The 13,740-nt window shown below is 43.8% G+C and overlaps 1 protein-coding gene across 1 annotated transcript in view; it reads right to left on the minus strand.

Annotated features, from left to right (window-relative positions):
* Positions 1-13,740, minus strand: part of MAP4K4 (mitogen-activated protein kinase kinase kinase kinase 4) — a 166,427-nt gene that overhangs the window by 13,790 nt on the left and 138,897 nt on the right. The window contains exons 17-26 of the mRNA XM_009883080.1: positions 12,767-12,873; positions 11,669-11,820; positions 10,873-10,970; positions 10,519-10,527; positions 9,383-9,558; positions 8,832-8,952; positions 7,425-7,616; positions 4,898-5,015; positions 4,459-4,629; positions 321-464 (exon numbers count right to left, since the gene is read on the minus strand). Coding sequence (XP_009881382.1) covers positions 321-464; positions 4,459-4,629; positions 4,898-5,015; positions 7,425-7,616; positions 8,832-8,952; positions 9,383-9,558; positions 10,519-10,527; positions 10,873-10,970; positions 11,669-11,820; positions 12,767-12,873 — 1,288 coding nt within the window. The remainder of the gene's footprint in view (positions 1-320; positions 465-4,458; positions 4,630-4,897; positions 5,016-7,424; positions 7,617-8,831; positions 8,953-9,382; positions 9,559-10,518; positions 10,528-10,872; positions 10,971-11,668; positions 11,821-12,766; positions 12,874-13,740) is intronic.

The raw sequence follows: 13,740 nt of genomic DNA on the forward strand, positions 1-13,740 counted from the left end.
AAGAGTGGCATTTTTACAAATTTCACAAAACATTAACTTCTAGCTCCCAAACACTGACCAAACAACCAAAGCTGGATGTTCCCCCCAAACCCATGCACCGCACGGTTGGAAGGACAGGGGACAAGCAACACCACAGGGTGTTCTGTGGAAAATGACTCACTTGCAGAAACAAACTGTAGACTCGGAGAGAAGAAATGATGGAAAACCCACTGACTTCAGTCAAGTCAGGACTTCCCCCTCAACACACAGGCTGCCAAGAAAAGCATTCTGCTAGGCCATGCCAAAAAGGGTAAAATACCATGTTGAAAAGTTAACTTTACCAGAAATTGTCACCAAGACATTCAGCCCTTCAAGTACATCCATTTGCTGGAATCGTCTTCGATTGATGAGCGGATAAACCTTCCCCTGACCACTTCTGTCTAGCAGCATCAGACCACTTTCAGTGCCCACTAACAAGTTCACTCCTAGAAGAAACAAAAACAGAGATCCAAGTTAGTAGGCAGATTTTCCCCATATTTTGATGAACTGATGCTTGATATAGCAATTGTCTTGTTTCAAGCAGGTCTAACCACTGCTGGTTGGGTCTCAGCCGCCTGCAGTCTGAAAGATCTCATGATGTAGAGGCTGCCTGCAGTGACTAGTGACACGAAATTGCAGTGTTCAAGAGAGTGAGAGACTGGTAGACCATGGAGAACTTTCTAGAGCACCAGTTCCCAAACAAATAGGGATGCTAATGTTGGAGGAGGGGTGAAGCACAAAGTGGTACCCAAGCTTATGTATTCTGAAGACGTATTAGCTGTTAGCAAAGGGGGTGGTAACAGGATGCTCTTGACATGGACATTGTAAAAAAGCAGCGGTAGGGGCTTGGTCTCCACTGGGAGAAACAGACTGTGGTACAACCCTCCTGAAAAAGGATAGGCACAGGGCTGGTCCTCAGTTTCCCAACAATCTTTTCCATCTGAATGTTAAAACTAGAGGAATTACAGTAATCTTGTGTTTCCATAGATTTCTTCTAAAGATCAAGCAAATACAGATGAGAGAAGTCAGTAGGCCAGTTTCTACAAAGGTCCACACATCCACTGGAACACTTCCCAAGAGTCTACAAACCCTTAGTATTTAAAATTGATTACATCTTTTACTAATGAATATATACACATGAGACTAAGTTTTAAAAATCTGTTAATATATTATCACTCTTAAATTTCATGACGATTTACTCGCAATACTGTTTCATTCTAGAACCTCACAAATTGTGCAGAGACAGGTCAGATACAGTACAGGGAATGGAAATCAAACCAAATGCATGACTCACTTTATTAGACTTCTATGTTGCAATCCCAATGTAAAACTTGTCATCCTTAAGCATAACAAAATAACGAAATGAGAATAGCCAAACTCACACAAGACAATCATAGCTATATTGCTTAATGGCCTTAATCCCTAGTCAGATAATCCTCTGATATAACTATACTGGTACCAATGGATGTATCATCTGGGCTGATCCCGTAATGAACCTTTTCTAATGCAGCACATGGGTCCAGTGCACAGGAGTCTGCACCTCGTTGCAATCTGCATCTATAACAGGGACATGCCTTCTCACAGTGTCGAAAAAGGGCATTGCTCACAAGGTTGAGAAGTGCTACCTAAACACTACCACAGCTACCAGGCATGGGAGAGGTTTGCAAAAGGGAGGGCATGTTCACCCTGACCCAGGGGACACGAGGCGTCTCCCAAAGGGGACCGGGTGTTAGGGGGGAGCAGAGCAGCAGCCAGGAGGAGGTAATGATGGGGAACGGGCTTGAGCTGCTGGTGCTGGGGGGCAATCTGAAAAGGCTCTGGCTGGATGAGAAAAACAGTCATAGCCCATAGAGAGGTCAGAAACCATCACGCATCTCCGTTTTCCTCCCTCTTGTCTTTTCAGTGAGGAACCCAGCAGTCCCCAGAAACCACCTGTTTGCTCAGATCTGCTGCTCTGCTACTCCTCTGCCTCCTCCAGGCAGGACAGCCTGCCTTGGGAGAGGGCCTGCAGCCCTCCTGGGCTCTCCTTCAGCTGCTGATGCCTCCTCCATCACATTCCTGACCTCCTCATCCCCTACACCCAGGTCTGCACCCACTGGCCCCAGTCCCACAACCCACTGGGGGCATTCCACATCAACCCATCTGCCATACTGGGAGGCATCCTCAGACTGGAAAGGGGCAGAGGGGAGCAGGGGGAGCGCAGCCCGCACTGAGGCAGGGCTCAGCACAGGCTGCAGCAGCACCAAACCGGCTGAGGTAGCGCCCAGTCTCCTGCCTGCAGCTCCAGGACCCATTGACTAAAGCTGTCAGTGATCCAGCTTCAACATGCATTTTTGGGTTTTTTTTGTGTTTTGTTTTTTTTTTTTTCCAGTGTGGATTTTGCTCAAGCAAAGCCATATGCAGACTGCTCCCTCACAGTCCCTTCCCCTTGCACACTGGGGCTCAACCGCTCCCGCCTCCACCCTCACCTCCTCCGTCGCCGCCTTTGTGGCGCAGTTGTTTCTGCTTCAAGTTTACACCCGCGTCCGTCCCCTTCCCTCAGCGACATGCATTTTGAGATAAAGCTAATGAGGCAGATACACCAGTGGCGAGCAGTGCCTGTATTTTAAAACGCAGGTGCTGTCTTTATTCATAGCCAGCCAAGCTCTTCTACCACCACCCTACAATTAAGCAGTTCTGGTTTTTCAAACAAATGGAAATGCTTCCTGAAAAAGTACAGGCTGGGTGTAAAAATCTATGCTACAGCATCCATGTCTTTAACACTGTACTTTCACCACTCAGAACTAGAAGAAATAGCATCGCCGACCTGATGCAATCAGCAACCTGCCAGATACTATGGCATTACCACTGGTAAAGGCAAAGCAAAGCAAAACAAAGCAAAGCAAGCCCCGTGCTTTTTGAGTAAGAAACATGACCTTGAAATGGCTTAATTTGCTTAGGGGTAAAGGAAGCTAAACCTTATCAAGGAATAAGCATGTGTACCAGCTTGCATCGCTACCAGTTTGGCCCTAAATGTTCAACAAGAAAGTGCTTTGTTACAGCTGCAAAAAAATAAAAACCTCTAGGATTTTACACCTATACTTTAAATCACCGTAACAGTCAGATACATAGATCAAAGCAATATAAAACCATTAACACAAATTGCTACTGGCAAAACAAGGCAGATCAGAGAAACTATGAGTCATCTTTACTGATCCCATACGATTTCTCTCTGCCTTGGCCCTCTCACAGCCTGAAAGTTTACATTTGCACAAGTCTTTACTTTATCAGAGACTTATTCATATGAATACCTGCAGAAATAGCACTGGGGTAAAAATTCTTACCAGTAAATTCTGGAAATAAAGAAAACAGCAGAAAGCAAGATAAGGTATCAGGAGAGCTATTTAATTGACATGGCTTTGCAGGCAAGAAGGACAGGACAACAGTGCTGTTCTGAGAAACAAGAAATGCTGGAAATAACCCCAAAAGAACTAAAACCTTGCAAAGACCTGTGAAAATGTAAACAAGAAAAGTGCACTATGTTACCTATACAATCATCGTGTGACTCACGGGAATGCCCAACTCTCTTCTTTATAGCTCTTAAAATGGCATGCATGTGCATTTACAGTCTGCTAAGTTTAGGGATACTAGATAAATATGTACATAATATACACAAGCATCATCTATTAACATCCAGATAATGAAAAAATTCAGGTGGCCCCATAGATTCTGCCCAAGAAATAAATGACACAGCAGAAAAAAGTTTTTGCTGAGTGTTGCAGCAGTGATTCCGCATTGTAGCAGGCAACAAGCCCTTTCAGCAGTGTAGGATCCTGACTAATTGTCTGACACTGACATAAATTACCCCTTGTGAAAGAAAGCGAGACACACTTGGTCAGCTGACATCCCATACCCAGCTTCTCCCTGCACTAACCACTCTTAACGAAACCAAGCCACAATTTCACTCACACTGGAAAATGTCGCTCCTAACCCTTCTCTTTTCCCTCTTCCTTCCTATAGAAACTGATGACTGGGGTGGAAAGTCATCTTACGAAACATATCTTAATCAAGCTCTGCAACAACACATTAGCAAGAAGCTCAAGAAAATTACTGTTTTTCAAATGGAATACCCTATATGCACCAGGTGGACAATGCACGGATGTCCACAAGTTCCCAAACACGGCAAGAGATGGGGGGCTAGAGAGAAAAGAACATCCTGAACAGCTGAATGAAGTCTGAATTGTGCCATCAAAAGTACATACACAACAGTGGGAAATTATGTCAAAGCAGAAGCAGCATAATAATAATCAGCTCTTGCAACCAAAAGATGTAAACACGCATTGAATAAATGCAGAGAAACAACTAAGGTTTCAGAGATACATTCTCAAAGACCGTAAGCTCATACTGGCACGTCTGCATTTCAGAAGTGCAGGAGGCAAGGGAGGAACAGGTTTGCATTACCCCATAAGGCAGCACACAGTATCTCAGAATTGAATCTCTTCTTGTATTTGCGAATCTCTGGGGTATCACTCTGTGGCCGCGTATTCGTGGGATTCACATTGACAACTGATCCTTTCCGCGTAGGGTCTTGTCTTATTGCCTCTGATCTCATTGCTTCACTAGAAAATCCTACTGAAAAAAAGAAAAGTAAAGTGCATGTAATATCCCTCAAGTGCTAAATTCCAGCTCCATATTCTTTACACCATACAACCCAAATCAGTAACCGAGAATACTGAGCAAGTCTTTCTTTTTGTAAGAAATGTAAATGGAAAAAGAAATAAACTATGCAATCCATTGCAAATGAAATAAAAAGCATGATGGTAACATTTGTAAGTACTTTAGAGAGCCACTGAATTCACTGAACCCTTTTTCAATTGTCATCTTCAGCTACTTTACTTACCCACAGAAGTCACAGTTGTCCCACTAGATGGAGAAATCTGTAGTAATCTGGGGTCTATAAAAGGTGTAAAGGAGGAGGAAGATTTGTGTTTCTGGAGTGTGTTACTAGCGGACTGAGTCTGCAATGTAAATTTCAACTTTATTAATATTAATGACAATAAAAAGCACGGATAACAACAACCAACATTTTTAAGTCACTACAGAATTATGCTACAGAGCCTCCCCAAGCTTTTATACTTCTTTTACAGATACACAATGCACTGCAGGCAGCACACCTGAACTAGATACATATGCACACTGCATGTGTTACAGCAAAATGTCATTAGCTAAATTGTCATCCCTGTCACCTCATCTGCTAGCGAAGCTTTTTAGGACTGGCCACTACAATCAGACATAAAGCGAGGGAATGTATCTTTTTTTAAAAATCTGCTTAAATGTATGTACACTATCTTATCTGCAAGCTGTCCACTACCTATGACTTTTGAATTTATGAAGCATCTCCTAAAGGGAGCTAGTTTAATAAATTACAAAGTTTGATCTCTTGGCTTGTGCAACAAAATCAGAACCATCTGGGATCAAGCGTTCACTTCTACAATGGATTATGTTTCAATGTCCACTACTTTTCATTCTCCCTATTTTGTTTAACCTGAGCCTCTTGCCAGAAAGCTGCAGCAGGTTCTTCCACCTTTATTTGACAAAGCAACACATTAAACCTGTATCGAACAAAGGGGCTCATTAGTGTGGAAGGTGTAGCAAACAGTGATATGAAGCTATGAATATGTAGTGGATAAAATCACTGGTGCTTGCTGAGTTATGTGGTCTAAACATGAAAAAACACAAAGAAAGGAAGAAGACAAGTGAAACAATGAACTGTTAAAAGTGGAAATGGAACGACTTAAAAACCCTTGCCAGTTTAGTATTATAGTGACAACATTGCATACTGAAGCAGAATGGGACAAGTGGGAAAAAAAAAAAGTGTATCTATAAAGGGCGTGCATGTGGGTCAGTTATACCAAGCAATACCAGGTTTTTGCTCAGCTTTATGCAAACGTAGTTAGAGACACTTCTTTATCATCAGCTAATCTTTCTAAGCCTCTACCCTCTGCAGAAAAAAATAGCAATTGGTCTTAGGAGTGTATTGCTCCCCTGCACAGCTCAATAGCGAAAGGCTCCTTTGCCACCAGCCGCTGCCACAGCCTCCACTTCCCAAACTGAGTTAACCGAGCCCTGCTTAGTTATTGCCTAGATCAAAGTAATGAGCGAGCATATCTCTGGATCAATCAACTGATCTCTATAACCTACAAGAGTGTGCTTTTAGAAAGATCAAAGACCAATGAAGCATAGCCGAAAATTAAATATTATGCCAACCGAATTTCCAGGAGGAAACCCTCCCACCCACCCTCCTGCTACGTGGCTCAGAAGCATTTTTGATCCTGTGGTAAACACATGCATTGCCATCAGCCTACCCAGCTCACCGCAACCTCTCCTTCTCGTCACAGCACTTGCACACCTACGTGGCAGGACGGCTCTACCCTGAGAAGCAGCAGCTTCTTTTCACCGAGTTTTTGCTCCCCCTGCACCCTTCCTGCTTGCATACAGAAAGAGGCTTTCCCAAAAAGCCAGGCTGGCCTCCCAGCCAGGAGCGGAGCCACCACGCCGGGCTCCTCGCTTACTGCTAGGGTCAGTAAGGGGCAAATGACGCCCTTCGTTCACACGTGTGCATCTCCTCTGTGGCAAGGGGTTACATACACGTGAAGGAGCGGGCTTGCCCACCAGCTCTTGGTCAGTAATGGAAGGCACCGTCCCGGCATCAGCCCAGGACAGCAAGAGGGAGCCCTCCCCACGGCGAAGCCTTGCTTCTCCACCTGGACACAACCAGTGCTGGTGGAGAACAGCCGTCTTTACACAGCTGCTTTTCAAAGTACACACATACTTGGAAAAAAAACGAAAGATATTCCCCCATTCTTTATTCCAAAACAACAATACCCCACGCTTTTACAACCCTCCCGGGCAACACCTGATTTGTTCACCCAGCCCACGTGGCAAGCTTTAAAGAGCAAAATCCCTCCACAGCTGCTTCCTCTCCCAAAGGGTGAGTTTCCACAAGCAGCTCCTCATACGTGCGGAGTTACTAGCCCAGGCTTTAGCGACAAAGCCAAAATTAACCACTAATTTTTAGGAGGCACACTGCTTGCAATTAGCCCGCTGCCAGAATAAAAAAGAATTAAAAATAAAAGACTATTGGCTTGAAAAATGCGGTAGTCAAGTTTAGTTTAAAACGAACGCCATGCAATTAATGACTCACTAAGAGGAAGCAAAAAATAGTAAACTGGCAAGTTTGGCGTGGGACTGCTCTAGAGTTAAGGGCTTCTTACACAGAACTGAAATGTGTTATTTGGGGGGTGGGAACAAAGGTGACAGGGGAAAAAAAAAAGCAGGGGAGATTGGCTGGAGTTCCTTTGCAAACTAGCTACCAGGCAATGCTGCTATAACCCTACGAAAGCAGCCAGCTGTGGTGTAAGACATACCTCATTAGTAGTTAGCTTGTCCTGGGGTGTCTGTGGGGACATGGTGGGTGTCGGCTGGCTGGAGGATGGGGAGGAGGAGGTGGAGGAAGTGGAGGAGGAATGGCTTTGCTGTAAGAGATCTGGCAAGAGGTGAATGCGACCGGCAAAGCCATTGCTCTCATGATGGCTGGCACGCTTTTTGTCAACTGTACTCTGTAGAAAAAACAGGCACACTTGTCTTGCTCAAGTGCTGCTTAAAGGTCTATATCCCTAACAACCTCTCTCCTTCTCTCCCTCGCTCTCTTCCTACCTGTTAGCATTTATTTATTTATTTGGGGGGTTGTTTTGGGGTTTTTTTTTGTTTGTCTTGTTTTTTTTTTTTAGTAAGTTGATAATCCATGCCTTGATGCCTGGATGGAAAGGGAAAGTGGGCAGAGCTACTAGAATTCAGCAAATTCCCACCTATTCTGGCAGGCAAAAGCTTAGTTCATGTGGTTGACTTGCACAGCCAGTTCCACTAATTAACAAAGGAGTAACTGCGCTGGTAAGTCTTCCACCACAATGCAGACACGCACATTTTTGGGGGTGGGGCGAGAATTTCTTCCTCTATTGTTTTGTTTGAAACTAACTTAAATCCTGTACAGATACAAGCTTGGACTGTCTGGTGAATGCCTTCAGCTAACTATTTAAAACAATAAGCATGAAATTTTAATTTTCAAACCAGAGTGCTCAATTAAGAAATTGGCATTCAGTTGTGAAATTCAGAAATGCGATTACCAAGGAAACTCCTATAAGCTAGCACGCTCATTAACACACAAGCTCATTTAAAAGCAGGGAATCATATCTTTCGAGAGGCACAAGAATGCAATATATTCAGAATCAATGGCAACAACACAGCGCTCTAGCTCTGTCCACGTTCTCTCCCTCACCACCTGTTTTGCTTCTCTGTTCCCCCACACTGTTACATGAATTTGTATGTACATGTGTGTATGTGTGTGTTATATGGGAGGTCTGTATGCCCTCAACGACAGGTTCAAAACAACTTTAAAAAAAACCCCTAAATGCTCCCCCCCCAGCCTCCCTCCTGAGAGCCACGTTTGGTTCTACAGTAAAACTAAACTAAGTTCTTGCTCCAGGTACTCGCTCCACACACCTGCAGCTTTTCTACCCTTCTCTCCCACAGACTTTGAGGTACTCTGCATGGTGCTGCCATGGGTGTCACTGGAAAGCATGCAAAACAGCAGCAAGGGGTGAAGGGCTACTCTCCTCTTTGCATGCATCAAACATCTTGCTCATCTGAAACTCACTACAGCTGTGTCTTGATAATACGAACAACAAATATAATGTAGAAACAGCATGGGTGAATGAGCGAGTGGGTTAATGAGCACAGAAAAGGTGCAGCACTGCACAGGAAAGGAAAAGCAATACCTGTCGGACAATTAAGGTGCCCTCCTTAGAAGGAGTCAAGGCAGGTTCACTCTCCACATCATCATGGACGATCATGGTTTTCACTGACTCCGTTTCACCATTGCTCAAGTTCAATGTTGACCTATTTGCCAGACAAGAAATAACTGGAGTAAGATAACAGCACTTGTGCCCTAGCTTTCGCTGTCCTGCACCAAGGCACACACAGTATTAGTTTACATTGTGACCAGAGTGGAATATTTACATAACCTGCCTAGAAAAGCTTCTCTATTTACAAAAAAAAAAAATAATAAAAATTCAGGAGTTCGTTAAACATCACTTCTTGTTTTATAACAAATCAAGGGAGAGGAGGGAATGGACATAATTTATAGAAGCCTACTTTTTGAAAAGATTACCCTCAGTGTTTGAAAATGTGAACATACAAGGCTGCTATGTCTTGCTCATAGATTGTTGTAAGCTGAAAGAACTAACATACAAGCCAAAATACCCAATGTCCTTTTCCTTCAACCCCCTAAGAGGTAAAACAGAAACAAAATACTGTTAGAAGAACTAACACTGCTCGAACATCATCTGGTCCAGAAGTAGATTCGTCTGCTCCTTCCTGTTCCATATCATCATCTTCCTCATCCGTCGTCCCTGACTCCTCACTTGAGGATGAATAATCCGTTACTTTATGTGGAGGTCGCACATCCTCTACCGCTCGCAATTCCTTTGCCAATGCAGTTAAATCCTGACAGGAGAAGGAGGAAAAAACTGATGTTGCAATGAAGAGAGGAGAAGAGTTTGCAAGACAACCCCACTGGATTAGTGTCCAAGTTTGCTCACTTGTCCACTGCTGTGTTTCCATAACCCCAGCAGTATTGTTTCCTTTGATTTATTCATTCCTGATAGTTACCAAAACTCACTTTCTGATAAATTAAAGCACCAAAAGAGCCAACCTAAGGAGGCCTTGCCATATTATAGAAAAATATGCATACTCTGAATCCAAACTATCCTGATTATGACTTCTGTTTATGCTGTTATATCATCTGAAGGACATATACAAGCACCTGAACCCACTCCCACATAGCGGGTGAAGTTTTCCTAAACTTTGCAGGTTAATAACATCCACCACAAGAAATCTAGGGAGCAAAGTAGCAGAAAGATCCTAAGACTTATTGAGCCACCCAAGGCACAGTCACAGAGAGCTGATCTCCTTGAAACCTTCTGATCCATTTCCAGTTGCATGGATCCACGCTAAGGAGTTCACCTGAGAGGTCAGATGCATTAGCAGCAGCTCAGTTGCACACAACTGTCAAACAGTACAGACCATAAGCTCCTTTTCTGTCTGCAGCCTGGAGTGTGGGCAAACCAGATTTGCAGTCAGTGCAATCTGTTCTTAATTGTGTAGTTATGCTTTATTTAGCTGAATACAGTTTATGGCAAATATTTCACACGTTATACTATCAGAAGTGAAGGACCGACCTCTATGTGCCTTTAAGAAAGCAGCTTTAACTGAGAGATTTGGGTGCTAGTGCAGTATCAGAATGGCAAGCAAAAAAAGTTTTAAGGAAAGTTGGAAATACTGTGAAAGCCCGCTATGATCCCGCAGATACAACTGGACATAGAGCTGTAATCAACTGTAACACCAGTCAGATAAAGAAAACATCAGAAATCTTTCACAGAAAATAACAACAATTTAAGATCTTACCACTTCTCCCTGCACCATTCAGCCCAGCATTGGCACATTCAGGTCAAATGCATGATCATTGGTCCAGCCCCAGGAAGGAAGCACAGGATTGAAAGAGAGAAAGGCAAAGGTTAGGAAGGAAGAAGACCAGAGAGCAGAAATCAATTCCAGAAGCAGAGCAAATTCTAATGTTTAAAGTACTGTGATGTGTGCAGGCAACTGCAGAGCCCAGGACATTCTGCCGTGTCCACAGATACAAACTCCAACTCAAGCTGAAGTTCACCCCAAATGGCACCATGAATGGAAGCTTACGCTGTGCTTTTTGTGGGCCTACCTGAAAAAGCTGAGGGACAGGGGAAAGTGGATGCAACTTACAGCAGGCTTGATAGGTCTGAAGACTTCCTTTTTCTCTTCAGGCTTTTTAGGTGCACTTTCATGACGCTGCGATGGTGAACCCTCTGATTTGGATGATGCTGCATGTGTCAAGACCCCAAAAGGAACACAGAACAAAACAGATTAAGCAGGGAGCTAAAATATGTTTTCTTCTTACTTCACTTTGCAGTGGGGAAGAAAGGTGAGAAGGCTATCAAGCATAGCCTGACAGCAAGACGTAAGTTTTACTGGTTCTTTATTACATTGTCCCTGAAGGACTATGCAAAAACCATCATAAGCTGTGATCTGTATAGCTGACCTATGACTGAAGCCAAAGTAAACTGTTACACAGTTTTAAATCAGAGGACAACTTGAGTGTGGCCACAAGCTGGAAAACCTGCACCAGCATCCAACATACACTAGCTGAGACCTAACTGTAGCAGTCTGCACACCTTCGGCGACCACCAAGGTAAAAGGTAACAAGCATCAAAAGGTGCCCTTGCACACAGGAGGAAGGGAGCTATGAGAGCATGGAGACTGGGCTGTTTGCACATGGGAAAATGCAGCAGTGACTGAACATGAATCAGAGATCACTGAAACACTTTCACGTCAACTTCTGCACCCACTGTCTTTCCCAAGCAAGGACATACGGCCAAGGGGGGTACTGAAGCTAACCCATCTTTGCTACTGCGTGCTCAAAGATCTTTCCCAGCGAGGGTTATCATCCTTCATTACTGAGTGTTGCACAACTCAATAAATTTAGAAACGTGACATTACAAAAGGTGGGGGAAGGACTTACATCTCATCCGGAACCCCCCTCCAGGCCCACTCTGTGAGCCGGGGTGGGAGCCGGGCTGTGAGCCAGAATTGCTTGAACCCGAAGAACTGCCACTGCCCGGCCTTGGTACGAGCTTCTCCACCCTTTCCCACAGCAGACGAGGCTCTATATTGCTGTATCAAAGGGAGGGAGGAAAGTCTTTGTCACAACACTTCAATTTCAGATTCCTGTTTCTAAACTTGAACATCACTCTTCCTCAGTGTTTTGCTAATAACTCATCTGAAAGAGCACTTAACACTGAGCTGAAGGCATTAAGTGATGCTGCACAACCCAAGCAGTGGCTCCCTTTGAAATACCTATTACCATATTTAGGACGGTAAAAGAAACCAACCAACAAACAACAACTTCAGGTGCATGTAATCTCTTTTTTATTTGGAACTGGCTACCTGCCATTCTTACGTACCTAACCTAAAGTGGACAGTTCTCTCAGGTTTGAAATTGGCTCAGAAGTACCCTGGCCACCCAAGCACTAGCCAAAAAGCCAGCACTGCCTTGTCCCTCTTAAATAACCTTACCCCTGTGCACTGAGCCAATTCAGGGGTGGCCTGTCCACAGTGCTCTGCTGAGCTCTGGAACCAGCCCCTTCCTCTCCCCCTTCCTGACCTCAGATGCTCAGTGTCACCACTCATGGATGCTTCTCCCCCTCCTAAAGTCTGGTTCTGGCTGAGAAGCAAGAAAGTTTCTGAGATCAGTTTGCTTCAGATGTTACAAACACTTCTGCTGCCAGTAATCCCCACAAGTACACACCCAAGATGACCTGTTGCACCAAAAGGCAAGATGTTCATGAACGGCCACATTTTTTCAGTAATCTTAAGAATATTTTGAAATTATTGCAAAAGCTACAGGGCAGGCAACTCAAAGGAGGAGAGGGAAGAAGAAACTCTGCCATTGCTTGCTGGCACACAATGATACACCAAGGAAAATTAATATTAATCATTACTGCAAAGGGATCCAAATTAATCTTTCTTTCATATCCAAGAGACAATGCCAAAAGCTCTCTGAAAATGCCTGGCTTTCCATGAGCCTTTCCCTTTCAACAGAGGAAAAGCAAGGACAAACCTCGTGGAGTTTCTTTGACCGGCTTGGTTATTTTGCTGACCACTGCCCTGCAGCGGAGAATCACGGCGGGACAGGACTGGTGATCGGGACGTTGTTCTCACAGGTACCTTGGGAGAAAAGAGGTTGCATTAAACCCATGAAGAGAAGAGAGAGAAGATGAAATCTCTTCTGCTACAGAATGTATTCTTAAGATTTTAACAAAACTTATTCTAAGTCGAAGCTAGCATCAATGACCAAAAGCAATAAACAAACACCCATAAAACCAAGAGCCTTAGTTGGGATGCTGTTCAGATTTTGAAGAGAACTCAAAGTTTAGTCTTAACATTAAGTAGTGTTGAATAGTTACCACACGAACACATACGCACCCCGCTACCCTCCAACTACTGAGACATTTAAAAAGAATACGGCATTTTGACTGAAGCAGGGGAGGCACAAAGCAATTTGCTGAAACAGCATGAGAATTAGGAGAATAAGCTCAGGGGAACCAAACAAATGCCCGGGAATGGATCAGCAGAAGGCAAAGACTGGTGGGGGAGCAAGAATATACTCAGAAGAAGCAAATCCCAGTGGATGGGAGGGGGGGGTGGGAGGGAGAGAGGAGGAGGAAATATATTGAATGTTTCCTTTTTGTTCAGTTCCATCTTAATTTTAAATATGTGTATGATTCATAGTTTGGGTTGATACCAGATGAAGAGAAAAATTAACTCTGAGCAATAACCTCAGGGATATTTTTAATTCTTTCCTGAATATAGTAATGATTTGTTAACTTTGCATAATAAATTGTCTCTCTGAAATAGCGGCATTCTGTAAATCATTGCCAATTTTATATGAAGCTTCAATATTGTACTTAAGGTTGGTTACCATTAACCCATTGACTGAACACCTACGTTATGATCTACCTTCCAAAATACTGTTACCAATGCTGGCACAAGGGCACGGTCTTCCCAGTACCCAGGGTATCACATCCTTAAAAA

Source organism: Charadrius vociferus, unplaced genomic scaffold (assembly GCF_000708025.1).
Source record: "Charadrius vociferus isolate BGI_N301 unplaced genomic scaffold, ASM70802v2 scaffold92, whole genome shotgun sequence".
Taxonomy (NCBI): Eukaryota; Metazoa; Chordata; class Aves; order Charadriiformes; family Charadriidae; genus Charadrius; species Charadrius vociferus.